At 27.3% G+C, this 15,829-nt stretch overlaps 1 protein-coding gene across 1 annotated transcript in view; it reads left to right on the top strand.

Moving 5' to 3' along the window:
* LOC111623557 (short transient receptor potential channel 4-associated protein-like) overlaps positions 1-15,829 on the top strand; it is an 83,705-nt gene that overhangs the window by 26,412 nt on the left and 41,464 nt on the right. The window contains exons 6-9 of the mRNA XM_023366172.1: positions 6,221-6,331; positions 6,407-6,466; positions 9,297-9,359; positions 13,033-13,143. Of these exons, the coding sequence (XP_023221940.1) occupies positions 6,221-6,331; positions 6,407-6,466; positions 9,297-9,359; positions 13,033-13,143 (345 nt within the window). The remainder of the gene's footprint in view (positions 1-6,220; positions 6,332-6,406; positions 6,467-9,296; positions 9,360-13,032; positions 13,144-15,829) is intronic.

Here is a 15,829-nt window from a genome sequence, read left to right on the forward strand (position 1 = left end):
TTTTCAATTTATATCACACACACAATCTACAGAAATAAAATCAACTTTTATTTTTGGGAAATTATGTAAATAATTTTGTAAAATGTAATATACTGAAATTTAACATATATTTATTAATTTTTCTTTGACTCTGGAAAGTGAGATAGCTGTCACAATCAAAATTAGCATTCATTTCCCAGATTACTGAAGGATTAAGAGTAGATCCTCTCAGTTATTATTGATCTACTTAGTCTAGAAAAATTATAAACCATCAACAAGACAATTTATTCTTATAAAAATTGAACAAAAATACAACAAATTAAATTTTCATATTGCACCAGAAATAGAGCATTGACCTGTCTTTTTTTTTTTTTTAAGGCACCTTACCACTCAGAGAGCACAAAGAGACTAAGGCCTGTCGATATTGCTCAACCACTGGTTGAGAGACATAAACTTTACAAATGAATTCATTAAATTTCAGAAATGTCAGATTTAGTTTTAAATTCTGTTTTATAGAAAGTTTAAAAAGTAGATAATTAAATATATTTGAATACAGCTGTCTCCCATTGTCCTAAAAAGCTGTACCTGTCATTACTGACTCACCGGCTAGATACTTTCCCACTGTTTATAATAGGCTGGAAGCACATTGGGTTACCCCGAACTTTTATTCTTGTCAAATTCTATCTGGACACGGTGATTTTAGGGAGAGGTTATATGGTTTCCAATTGGTCGATTCTCCAAACTGCGAATGTGGTGAGATTGATTCTTTAAATCATTTTATGTTTGAATGCCCATTGTTTAATAGTTTTAGAGATATACAAGTTTTTAATGTAAATATTTTAGATATCCCTTATACATACATTGTACAGGATTTGCAGACTTATAATAAGTTTTTTATGATTTTTGAGAGGATGTTAAAGCAACGACAAAAATATCGACTTTTACGAATATAGATTTTATTCTTTTATCCTTCTTCATTAGTGTAGGTATATATATTTTAGTGATTTATTTAGTAAATTATTATATAACTAGTTATATATTATGAGATAGGTTTTAAAATTATAATCAGTCCAGTTTTAAATTTTAACTTGTAGTTTCAATGGAAATATATTTGAATACAGTCGACCCCCTATAACACTGTTGATTATTCTGTTTTATATGAATTCCATGTTGTACGAGTCACTTGGATTTTACAAATACGTGAGCCATTCACAGCCTGGCACACATATTTGTAAAATTTAAGTGACTCGTACAACATGGAATTCATATAAAACGGAATTATCAACAGTGTTATAGGGGGGTCGACCATATTTTGACTTGATGGTATAGTTGATTGAATTTTGAAGTAATGTGAAGAGTTTGGGTTTGCATCCCATACATTTATTTTCTCAAATAAAAACAAAATATTATTCTTTAATATTATTTATTTTTAAAAATTTAAGCAAAATAATAATTGGATTAATACATGTCATCTTTGCCTCATCTTCATTTCAATGAGTTTACTGTTTGTTTATACAGTGTATTGCCAATGTTTTGAGTATTATTTTGCCAGCTGATAGAAAATGTGAGATTAGGGACAATGAAACCCTCACTTACTATCAGGATGTTAAAGTAATTGATTTTAGGAAAGATTCTTGAGGTCTTTCCTTTCTGTCAGGGTCCTGACGCTAGTTAGGATTAGTTAAGTGCATATCCTAACTCACGATTCAATTGAATGTTTTTATTTTGTTGTTTGAGTGGTACTTAATTTAGGAGAGGTTATAATCTGACAATGGAGTTAGGCAATAGACTAATTGTAAAATAACCAAACATATTTATTAAAAGTAAAAAGTTATAGAAGATTAAAATATAAGCAAAATAGTAAATGAATAACTGTACAATCTCTACAAAGGGGTTTTTCTATTCTATCCTCTAATCATTTACAATTCAATATAATTCAATGAGTGAGAGAGTTTACATTAGAATATCAATTTGTTACCTGACACAGAATATATCCTTGGTGATTGAAGTGTTGTGAGAACCTTACATCATTTTTGGAGACGACATGGATTATTCTGTGGCTTAACAAGTCAGTGTTCGTTGATGGCACCATAATTAAGCAGGAACTAATACTCAGGTAAGGATAATATAGCTTAAGCACGGTGTCTAAAAGGTGACAGATGCACAACTAAAAACAAGGATTGAAGATGACCCTTCTCTTTTTATACATATTAGTGGACCAATGAAATTGTCTGAAACCTTTGCAATGTTTCTGTCACTAGGGGAAATAAGGTATCTCTGAGGCAATATTTAAGTGATGCATCTGACTTTACTATCAATTTCAAGGGAAACTTGAAATTGATAGTAAAGAGTGACATAGTTTGTCACTCTTCTCTGTGAATCAGAAGAAGTGCAAAGATGACAGGTAGATAAATTTTCTATCTTTTTGAACTAAAATAATAATAAATTAAAATATTAATCAACTAAATTCATTTAAAAATTCTAAAATGTACCTTGTTAAACTCCAGTTGAGTTATGCACAAAAAACTGTCAATTTTGTAAAATATTATTTTTTTTTCTTTAAATTCAAAAAATCTTTTATTTAAAAATTATTAAAAGTATAAAAAGCAGAAAAATTTTTTGATTAAAGTTCAACTAACTGTATCTTGAAAACAAATTCATAAATGAAAAAAAATTGAACATTTTTTTTTTGTGTTGATGATCTTTATGATGGTACACGAAAAAATTTTCAAGGTAAAAAAGGTGATTGAAGTCAACAAACTTATTTTGAAACAAAAGTTTATTATTGCAATCAATTATACATCTTGAAAGAAAATAAAGATATGTGTACTAATTTGAAAGTTTGACTCAGATTCAGTTTGAGTCATGAAAATTTAAAGATGCAATCAAGTTTCTTTTGGTTAAGCAGATTAATGATTAATGATTGCTTTATAGTTTTAGATCTTCCCACGAACTATAGAAGACCTCACTAATCAAGAAAGACCATGTTTTTAAGGTTATAAAAAGTCTGTTTAATAGGAAAAATACACTTTCATTCAAGAAAAAACAAAAAAATTTTATTGGAATTGATTGAATCAAACTGTTGATATTCAAAATATATTTTATAAAATTGACAGTTTTTGTGCATGACTCAAAACCAAGACAAAAAAAATGTATGGGGGGAAGGAAAACTTTCAATATTCAATGTTTTTCTATCAGCTGGTAAAAGATTGGAGACACTGTTTAGATAATATTGTGGAAGTTGCCATTGTGCATGTTCAGCTTGAGTAGTCTCAAAAATACTTTTGGTAAAATGGTAGCTTACTAGCACTACTGACAAGTAAGCATAGTTAGTTGCTGTGGTGTTGTGTATTCTCTCCAATTCAGTAAAAATACAGTAACATATTTAAAAAAATAACTTGTGTTCTCATATGAAAGCTTTCTACTTATAAAATGTATGTTCAATTTATATTAAAAAAACTGACTTGTCTATCCGTGCATAAAAATTGTTCAGCAAGAATTTTGCAATTCTTTTCACAGGTGAACCAACACTGATCTCTCTCTTGTTTCCATTTTTTGATTGACTGTTATCCACATCACAATAAATTTCTAATGAATTTTAATTAAAATGAAGTATTAAAGAATGTATAAATATTAATATATAAAAAAAATTGTAAAAATTTATCTTTATTTTNGAGTCAAATGAAATGACAAAGTATTTGTCTTACAGAGAGAGGTTCTTGTTTAATAATAAAGAACTTGTAAATTTAACAAAACATTTTATTAATCAAATATAAAAAAAGAACGTCCAAATAACAACTTTTAAAATTTATTTATTTATAGGAAATACAAAAAAGAATATTAGTATAAAATTTATCTCAGAAATTATAACATTACAATACATTCCATATTAAGATTATTTACTTGAGTAATGCCATAAGTTTTGATGTTCTATAATTAAAAATTGAAAAAATATACCCACATTCCATTATATGATTGATTTTTTCTTCCTTTGAAAATAAATTTTCATTTATAAGTAACTTCTGATACTAGATTAACTGTGAATCACCACTGAAAAATGGTTACTCTTCTGAAAAAATTTACAACTTTCTAGAAAAAAAACAATGTATTTTCTGTTTATTATGTGATCCTCTGAAAAAACTAATACAATAAAACCTGAATAAAACAAACCTGCCATGTGATTTTCCAGTTACTATAAGGCAGAATTTCATCCAATGCAGAAATAGAAAATTTTTTGCTTTATCCAGGTTATGCAAAACCTAAAATTTCACTTAGGCAAATAAATGAAACTGCCTCCAGGTATAATGGTGACAAAGGAATATCTGGACATAATGTAATATTTTTAACATTAACAAAGATTTTCTATTCCTGGCTAAAAATTTTCAAGAATCGTATATACTCATTGCTTATTTTTGAGAATGCAATTTGTACAAATAAACAAAAAAAAAAAAAAAAATGAATGTTTTCTGTACCTAAAGGAATATATGAAAATTTTTAAAAATTTATATATCCTTGAGTTCAGCTGTATTCTAATATATCTGAAAGTATTTACAATAGAGCCTCGATTATCCGACCCCCAATTAACTGACCGTCCTAGTCGGCAAATTTCAAATGTTCGCTAGTGATGTGGCGCTACAATATTTGACTATCTCTTGGCTACTTTAATATTATTTTTACGTGTTTTAGCTGGCAACACTCATTCGACCATGAAAGGGAGCCAGTATTTAAACAAGGCTTAATTTTCTAATTTTTAACGATACAATAGGGACGATTAATATTTAAAAAAACTTTTTGTTATTCTTAACATCGATGAAAATTCAATGCGAAGTAGGTTAATAGCAATATACTAATATTCTAATTACATGGGATATAATAATATACTACACTAATAATGGATTTTTTCATACTTTTCGGTTATCCGACTTTTCAATTATCCGACCAACCCCAGTCCCCAATTGGGTCGGATAATCGAGACTCTACTGTAATGGATTTTTTCATACTTTTCGGTTATCCGACTTTTCAATTATCCGACCAACCCCAGTCCCCAATTGGATCGGATAATCGAGGCTCTACTGTAAATAGTATGTAAAGCACTTGATTAACAATGTTGGATTTCTCTTGTATCTATCAGTGTGCCTACATTAACGTAGTTAATATTTATGTAATTAGATGGATACAATTTACTTCATTGGGAAGATCAATTGTTATAGATGTTAACCATATACTCCACATATTGAGAAAATATGTTTTTACTTATAAATTGTATGATTTTAGATTACATAATTATATTTTATTTATTTGATGATGTAAAATTTGAATTTTGAAATTTTTCTATATGCAGTATGGTCTTGTTTGGGGGTTGTGTGTCAGCAGATACTGCATAAACAAAATTTTACATAAATTTGTACTTTGCCTTATGTAGTCCCAGATGATTGCTTAAAAACATATGCAATGAGCAACTATTTTTTACTGTGACATCATCACAATGCCTGGCTGCAATTTTTAATCATAATTTTAATTTATTTAATTAAAAATATATGCTATCCATCTCAAATTAGTAGTGGCTTGCCCCTATACAACATAATTTTCTTTTAACAATAGTCATGTCAGTCATCTATTGCTTTCAGGAAAAAGTTTTGAATTGAAATAATGTGACATCTGGTTTTCATTGGAGGTTCATAATCAGGGCTACTTGCCCCTAAGGTTTCCATATCTAATCTTGGATTTCATCTATCTAACTCCATTTTCTAGATTAAGGAAAGACAGATGGATGACAGTTAGAATTTTTTCAAATTGCAGCCCACTCAATTGCAATTAACAGAAAAATGTTAAAATGTATTTAAAGCATTTTACTTTATATATATATATATATATTGAATTTTATAATAAAAATATAGTATGCACATTAATAGTCAGAAATTACCCTGTTCATCCAAGAGTTATAATCTAACTGTTTAACATCTGTGAAAATGTATATGGATCATGTAAAATCATGTATATGGATTCCATATAAAATGAGACCTTACTGTATATAAATTAAAATATTTTATTGGTAATATGAAGTGTTTTTAAAAAACTTTATTCAGTAAACATTCAGTTGTTAGTTTTATGAAGGTTTTTAATAATTTGAATTTACTAGAAGTGTGTGTATTATGAGAAAACTAAAATCACAATTTTTTTATAAAGGCATATTTATAAAAATAAAAATCGTTATTAATATTTGCTTTTTGTTTTTTTATAGAAGAAATATCTGAATTAATTTCTGGATTTGAAAATGTACAGTTAGCAAATTTTTGCAAAATTTTAGCCATTACATTATCTGATTTAGATATGTATGAACATAAATCCTCATGTAAGTTTGTAATTAACACTATTTATGTATATTTTAAATAAATTGTAATTCTTTGTAACTTTTATTTTTATTTAGTATTTGCACAAATGAAACAGAAGAAAAATCATAATTTTTATGTGCGTGATATTAATCAAGGTATGCATTTATTAATCCCTATTCTGTTTTTCTTATATTAATTCACAAAACATTTTAAAGGTTTTGAATATTTGTTCATTTTAATAAATTCAGTACACAAACTTTAAAAGGAATTCATGAATAAAGACCAGCTTTTTTATTTTTTATAATGTTATAAATCTTTTTGAATCTATATTGCAAATATAATGAAAAAGTCTGAAATGATATCTGAATATAATTTGTCTTAAAAATAAAAAATTACACAATTTGAATATACAGATACATATTTGTTATTTTAAGATTTTTATTAAAATGTCATAGTACAGTTAGTAGCAGATGATGATTTACTCTAGAACAATAACAGAGTTTATTTAATAATACAACCCTGCTTGCAATGAACTTTTTTCACTATTTAAACTTTCAAAATTTTGTGTAAACTTAAAAATTCTTGCATACATATTAAACCAAGTACTATAAATAATTTTTGTTAATAAATAAGTTTATTCCAATAACTTACTTACAATTACTTATAGTTTAATTAGTTTGGGATACATAGCTATGTATAACGAAGTTGTTCATAAAGGAGTTTTGGAGAATTTTATGGAGTTTCTTGTGGCTTTTCTTATGTCACGTGTCTTGCATATAAAAGTCAAGTACCTTTTATATGCAAGACATGCAAGAGCTGTTCATATTAATGTCTGAAAAATGGCAAGAGGTAAGACTACCAGAACTAATCAAAAAAATTATTATTTGGACATATAAAGAGTTAGTTGCAATGCAGTATTATGTAGATTATGCAGATAGCTCAGTCTACAGTTCCAGAGAATCATGAAATGCTTTTGAGAAAGGGGAAAACACTCATTCAGGAAAAGCTTTAGGAAGAAAACTACTACTCAGTTCCAGTCAGCTATGGTCCTTTTGATGTTGTATTTCCCAAAACAGACAAGTTATTATAGATTTGACGAAATGATTAAGGGACTACTTTAATATCCCATTATCTGAATACATTATGTGAAGATATATCCAACAATGCAAATAGAGGCTGTACAAATCCAAGGGGAAAAACCTTTCATAAATGAATTATGCAAGCACAGACTTTTTATCTTAGGCCAGAATTCATCTGAAGTGGGCAAATGCTGAATATACTATGGTTGGATAAATCAACATTTCATATAAACTCTGAGAATATAGACAAGAAAGTAATTTGTACTAAAGATGTAGCTAATAATCCAGCATGTTATTCAAAATGAGTCCAAAGGCTATAATCTCTAAAGATTTGGGGATGCATGAGTGCAGAGGAAGTTGGAGATTTGCATTTCTGCAATGTTGCCGTAAACTCTGAATCCTATATTCTAATCCTTCAGCAACATCTACATAAATCAAAATGCAAACTCTCAAATGAAGAGCCTGTTTTTCCAGCATAAAACACCCATCTGTACAGTGCTAGGAAAACCAAAGCCTGGCTGCATTCCAATCATATACATGTAACCCCTGGCCAGCATCAAGCCTGGACCTGTCTCAGATAGAAAAAGTATGGAGATTTTTGAAAGAAAAATGACTCAATGCTGTCCTTACACATTAGAACAATTATATATGTATTTAACTAAAGAATGGGAAAAAATTCCCACACAGTTGCTGTACAAGTTGTATCTTCCATACCTCAATACCTTGCAACTCTTACAGTATATAAGGCTTAAAGGTGATGCTATTCCGTGGTGATTACAGAATCTTAATACATTGAGCAAAGTTCAAAGAAATGTGTTGCAAAGGCTCTACAGATTATAAATTATATATTTTCCAGAAATCTGCTCTTCTGATATGTTTGTATGATCACTTATCTTTATAATAAATTACATTTTGTTACAAAAATAAACATCTGTGTATTGCATTATGAATTATAAGTTTTTATTGGTGAATGAAATTCATTGCAATTAGTGTTGTAAACAAAGTTTAATCAAACTTTTAAATACAAAGTAATTGAGTGCATGAAACAAAAGAATGAAAATTGCTTTCCAGAAAATTCTGGAACAAATGATTTTATATACTTTCTTTCCATTTGAATAGTTTTTAAAGATCAGATCATCATACCCTTCTCTTTGGATGAAGACTATGTTGATCTTTAAAAATTGTTAAAGGTTTTATTCTTAAATTGTCAAACTAACAGGATTATACTTTAAAGAATATTTATGTTCATTTTAAGTAAAAACTAAAATCAGTTAACTTTTTATTTTTGTCCATTATATATATAACAGAGAAAAAGTATGGAAATTGGTCAAAAAATGACTCCTCCAAGTTTTTTACATTTTGGACTTGAGATTTCAACATTGAAATGCAAAAAAAATTTGGGAGGTGTGTGTAGTGGGGCACAATTTTGTTTAATCACTTTAAAGCTTAACTCCTATTCTTTTTGTTGAAATTTTCTGAAATTTTGCAGGGAAGTTTGTGTGTTAGAGGAATTGATGCTATTAAATTTTGGTGGTTAAAGACTGAGGGAGTTGTCATATCTTGAGTGGAGTCAGTCTTAAGGAAGATTTTACTTATTATTAGCATTTACAACTTTTTATGAAACACTTCTCTGCCCTCAAAATTAATCTTTTTGCCATTTTATAATAATTAATAATATAAGAAGTTTTTAAAATAAAATTTTATAACAGCACCACATGCAATTAGAATTTTTTTTGCTGGGAAAGTTATGTAACTCACTGGAATTTTTTTTGTAATTTTAAATTTTCTCTTTTTAATTGAATTATGACTATTTTAAAAATAATGGTGTAATAAACATATTTAGATGTAATGTGTAGATAAACTTAAAGATTATTATAAAATAATTAAGCTAAATTATTATTTCTAGATGTTATCATAAATATACCAAATATCATGAAGAGAATGACAGAAATAGCTTGTGCTAAGCCATGTAAGTAATTTTTAAATTCAATTAATATTGCTTAAAAATCTTAATTGAAATTTAATTGCAATTAAATCATAATCCTAGTAAGTTTTTAATGCAAACAAAGGGTTTTGATTACTCATATGGCATCATCAAATTTAAGAATACAGTATGAATTTAAATAAATAAATTTTATAGAATCAAAAAATGTATCAAAAATATGTATATTAAAATGAACATAAAAAATTAAAATTGATTTAAAATTAAAATAACAATTAGGGCTATTGTACAGTTAAGTTTTAATTGCAGTTAACATTATAATAAAAAAACTTGAGCTTGGGTTAATCTTATTTTTAATTTAAAATTTTTAATTATAGTTAATTCTGATATGAAGTATTAGATGATATTCTGAATATATACCAAATAAATGGAATCTATAGACTCTTATTACTGCCAAAAGATTTTCAATCAAAATTTCAATAGCTATATTTTTACTCTTATTTCATATTGTATTTCGACTGTAGGCTTTCTTCAGACTAGAAAACAAAGTTAAGCATAATAAATTCTGAATTTTATTAGTATAATATGAAAAATAGCATTGAATTTGTAATACAAATTAATATAAGAAAAAGCTGGATTTGTGATGGTCTATTGCCACTAGAGGGTTAGGATATTATTATAAATAGGAAAGAATGGTGCTTAGAGTTGATAGTGATTAATTTTCAATATTGTATTTGAGAGAAAAGTTCTATTGGAAATAATATGCTATGACATAAGTGACATACATTTTCACTATCAAATTTATTATATAGGTCTTCAAGTTTTTTTTTTTTTTTTTAAGAAATAGAAATTTATTAAAATTATAATATTGTATTGTATTTAAAAAAAAGAGAAATTTATAATTAACATATTTTAGATTTAAAAAAAAATAATATTGGGATGCTTTAAAATTGTATACGTGATTTGTATTAATTGTGGTAATTATATCTTTTGGAACAATTGTTCAGAATGTATAAATTTTGTAATTTGTAATTTTTGAAATGTTTAGTTTTGTTTCTTGATCTGAAGATTGGCCTACAGCCAAAATGCATTATGAAATAAAAATATTGAAATACTGATTGTAAATCTTTTTATAGTGATATGCTTCTATAGATTCTATTTACTTTGTACTGTACATCTTCAGAATATTATAATCTTTAGAAATTTATTTAGAAAAAAAATATATTGACTAGATTTTTTTCTTCATTCAAAAAATATTTTTTTAATAGTCTACACTTAATGACTAAAGGCCAGATTTTTAGGTTTAAAAAAAGTGCAAAAGTGTGGGTAAAAGATGGAAAAGGGGCAGAAATAGGTGCAAAAATTTACATTTCAGAAAACAAAATTAGTTTTATTCAAATAAAAATCTGTTGTAGTACACACATTCATTTTGATGTTTTTCTGTAAAGTTCATTTGTTTGTCTCCTAACATATATTTATATATGGAGAAAGATCTTTCTACTTCTACTGAAACAAGTGGAGCAAAACAGTGTTTTAATTCTCCGGTTCATGTCTCTGAAATGAACAAATTCTTGAATATCTGGGTTTTTCTGAATTGAATGCTCAAGCTTTACTTTTGTAAATCCCTCTAAACGGTCTAGAGTTTCTTTAACTATTCCCCACTGATATTCCATAGTATTTCCAGTTTTTTTCCAAACTTTTTATTGCTTCTACTAAGAACTTAAATGTGTGTACTGCATAAAGTTCTTCCAAATTTTGGTCTTTTTATGACCTGTTGAATTTTATATATGGCAGCAGTTTCTGGTTGCAACTGTTTAAGAAATTCTGAAATCATCTGAAAATTTTCACAATGAAACACCACAGCATTTATCCAAGTTTTCCAGTGAACTACTATTGGAACAGGTGGAAGAGAGACTAATAATGTCTTTGTATTGCTGAACTCTTGCTGGGCACTTCAGCAGAATTTTTCATTTTATACATATATGAATTTACTACAGAGTACTCATTGTGAATACAATCACACACACTATGAATAGTGTGGGCTAAAAAATTAGCATGTTTCATATTTGGGTACATTCCTTTCAAATTGTTAAAAGTGAGAACCATATATTATGCTTGGTCTGAAAGAATATGAATCATATCGTCATATTGAATTCCATCTGACCAAAGCTTTGAGCAGGCATTGTTAAAAGCTTGCATGACAACTGTGTTAGTTTTTTCAAAAAATATATTTTCAGCAACCTAGGTTTCACACATTTGCCAGTTAGAAGACCTACCAAGATATTTAACACACACCTATTTAAGGCATCAGTAGTCTTGTCCAAGATAAAGCAGACCGGATTCTTGTCCCAGTAAACACTTTTTGGAAAGTTTCTTGGCAAATAATTCTTCCTAATAGTACTTTCATCTGGCAATTTCTTTCCAATATATTTTTCAAGATAATTTTTAAATATAGGTTGATTGAGTTTTGATAATAGAATTCCTGCCCTGATAAATGTTTCAGCAGTATCATGAAAAAATTGATTCTTTGGAGAACTAACTGCACTTTGAAAGTCCTGTCCAATAAACTGTTGCTGTCTTGATGAAGTTTCTTTTAAGGATTTGTTCTTTTGATGTATTTTACTTATATGTTGCTGGATCCTAGACTTTTGATGTTTTTCATCAACATTTATTGTCACGTTACAGACATCACACTGAATAACTTTTCCGTTGGAAATAATTTTTCATTTTTAAATTCTTGCAAAATCTCACAAAGTTTGCCTGTAGTCAATCTTTTTGCCATTGTTTCACTCTCCAGTTCCTTCACTAATGGAAATTTTGAATTTTCTCTCTACAAAGTGCCATCTGGTTTTAACAATAGATTTGCACTAAATATATGTGGGGGTTAGATGAGTGAAATTCCTAAACTGTTAAGAAAATAAACAAGAGGGTGTGGAGAGAGATAAAGACAATGGTTGAGAAAGGCAGGAAAAGAAGATCATGGAAGATGTTGAACATTAGAAGACAAATGCAAGAATTAAGGGAGTTTTCACCGATTTTGTCAACAATTGTATCATAATTGTACTATATCTTCCTTTTATTGTTCTATTCCCTACATATATGAAAGTTTCCAATTAGAATATTTTTGATAGTATCAATAAATTTATAACATTTGTAATGAAAAAATCCCTAGTAAATTGCTTTTTAGTAATGATTTCTCTCAATATTTCTATTTAATGTTTTTATTAGCTATGTATATCACTTCTCCAAATGAAATTGCAATTCTCTAATTACATTAGAACTTGTTTCACTAAATTTTGACTTCTCCTTTCACTAACCATTAATTCCTCACTGAGCAAGGCGTGAATTCTTTGGCACTGGTAGTGATCATATTACCTCTGAAATTGTCATTTAAGTTCAAATATAGAAAGAATAAGTGCAAAAATTGCTGAATACTATAATAGGTGCATAAAAGAACACCACCAGACCACCACTGTCATTCGATATATGTTTATATATGATATTTATGCTTAATTCAGATAGTTTTTAACATTCCCCTAAAATAAAAAATAAGGTGCAGCACCTAAAAATCCAGCCTTTATTAATGACTAATCATGCTGTAATCATTTCTTAATTACAATTTGTCAATTTATACTTTTTCATAATTTAAATATAAGTAGATTTTATTGTTACAAAATTATTTATTTAAAAACTGTTGTAGATATTCCATGTTTTCCAAGAGTTGTGAGTGAAACTGACCAATGGGTACAATGGATTGATAACCAAGTCAAAAATGAAATACTAAATACCCAAGAATTTCCTTTTATTTGTGGTAAGTAAATTGACAATTTTATGATTGATAGATAATATTATAAAATGAAATATTGTAAACTTTTTCATGTGTAATTAACAAATCTTAACATTAATATAAGAACCCATTTTTCAATATATTAAAATGCCATAAGAATATTTCAACACATATTTAGACAGAAAAAAATATATTGATCTTTTTTATAAGTTATTTATATAATTTATTTAATAAATCAGAAGTAAATAATGTACGAAGTTCTTGTTAATCTTTGTGAAATAAATTTTTAAAAAGTAAAGTTATTTTATAATAAAATCTTTAATAACACTTTTAAAAATGTTACATTTTGTTGTTTAATTTTCAATTTTTATGCTCTTATATAAATTATTCTAAGTTAAAATTTAATGTAACAATTTTGTTAATTTATAAAATCAAGTAATAGTGGACATGTTTAGTTAAATATGGTTAAGAGGCTTTCTATCTCCAGGAATTGAAATTATTTAAATTTTCATCATGAAATAAATATTTCTAAGATGATTAGAATTTTTGTTTTCAGAAAGTTTCTATTTTTGTAATTACTTAAATTGTGTTTTCATTTAATTTTCTTTATGTGAATATGTTTATAATAACAAAATTCAATAGCACAAACTTTATCAAATCTTGAAAAACTTGGAATGCTAAAAGAATTTTACATTTGCTTGAAAAACTGATAACTCAAAACAAAAAAAAAAATCTTATTGTACACCCCTTTTTGTTTTATTAAATGTTTTTACTTTGATTCTTGAGCATTTGTGCCCATTATCATTGGTGTGATAAGCCCTTACTACTATCTGCCTCATGGTTATAGATATTTTAATTAATTTAAAAAAAAAGAACTTAAATGAAAAATTCCATATATTTTCTAAATCAAAATTTTTCATAAATACCACTTGGTGAAATTTTAGGTTTTTCTAAACCATTCAAAATACAAACTGGTTTAGCTATTTTTCTAATGGTATTAAAAGAATAATTAAAGTAGTTCTTCTAGTTCTAATTTACATTAACATTTTATTTTACATTTATATTAATGTTAACACGATAATTAAATTCCTTTTAAACAGATAAATTTCATTTAATAATTAATTCAGTACTTTTCAGTTAACAGGATGCAAAAAGACTATCATGAAAGAATATATTGAAAGACAATTTAGTCTATGTGATTGTCCAGCTTCATGTAGCCCATTGGAGTACTTGATGTTATATTGTTTTGGGGATGCGGAGACTTGCCTCTACCAAGGTGCAAGCAATAGCGAGCATCAAGGCCCATGCCTACATGTGAAGCATGCAGAGAAGATGGGATACTGATACTGATGTTAAAAACTGACCTTTGGAGATGAATATCTCGTGAAGGGTCAACAGTTCTGGGGGTGGTGTGAAACTCCTCATTTAGAGCTTGAATCTTACCCGTTGCTGTACATTTTGGCTGGCATCCTGTTAACTGAAAAGTACCACTAATTCTGTTTTAATGATTACTGGATGGATAGCCCTAAGAATTTTTCATAGGTAGTTTATTCCATATATGTTGAGTCCCATTCCTTACCATCTAGCTACCTACTTTGAGAACCTGACCCAGACCCATGATAAGTATGATTGATTAAAAAGCTGCCTTAATGCTCTCAAGGTGAAGAATTAAAAAATAAAACAAAGTTCTAATCAATTAAAAAATATAGGTGGTAATGTTCAAATAAAAATAATACTGTAATTAACATTAAGAAGTTTCTATTTTTATTAATAAATGCTTAAATTTTGAAAAATTTTTTTTGGTTTCTTTGCATTTTTCTAAGAACCTTAGTTATGAGTGAATTATTAATAGAAAATTATCTTTATTCTCATATTTAGAAAAACTAAATGTAGAGAAAGCTTAAACAGTTTTATTGAGGAATTTTGGCATCCTTTAATGTAAATACATTCCATAAAGCTTTTAACCATTCTTCTGATCTAATGCCTTTTAAAATGTTCCTTTAATGTTTCTTCAATAGATTTTTAACACAAGAATTATTGACAAACTATTGAAAATATTATATTCATCCTTTATTTTCTTTCCTTTCTTAGTTGTGTTTTTTTTTTCTTCTTAGAACTTTCCATTTTTAAAATTATTGCAAACTGTCTTCAGCGTATTGAAAAATGAATATAATCTTAAATAACTTTTTGAACTTATTCTTTTTTTTTAACTGCATGAAAACAAAAAGAAAGAAAATGGTCTTATAGTATAAGAACTATTGAAGGAAAATCAAATAAATATCTGTAAGAGATAACAGAACAAGATTTTTTTTGGAACCTATTTCTATTGAGAAAGTTTATAAATTAATTCAAGTGTAAAACTTGAGTTAAAAATTCATTATAATTCAATATGCAAAGGCCTGGATTTTAGTGGCCTCAATAAATGGGAAGTTTTTACAATAATACCAAGTTTAGACCGGGTATGCAATACCCTTCAAAAAACTGAATCGTAATTTGTAAAAATGAGTCTCAGCAATAAGATAAAGAAATACATAACAAAAGAACAAGGCAAAACAGTGATAAAAGATAAAAATTATTACAGATATAAAAATAAAATTAGTGAACTACAAAAATTTTTGGTGGATAATAAATTAGAGATAATTAAAGCCAATAAATCAAAACAGCTTATCATAGTAAATGCCAATTGGGTAAAAAATAAGAAATACGAACT

Source organism: Centruroides sculpturatus, unplaced genomic scaffold (genome assembly GCF_000671375.1).
Source record: "Centruroides sculpturatus isolate CEXI.00-Female unplaced genomic scaffold, Cexi_2.0 scaffold16, whole genome shotgun sequence".
Lineage (NCBI taxonomy): Eukaryota > Metazoa > Arthropoda > Arachnida > Scorpiones > Buthidae > Centruroides > Centruroides sculpturatus.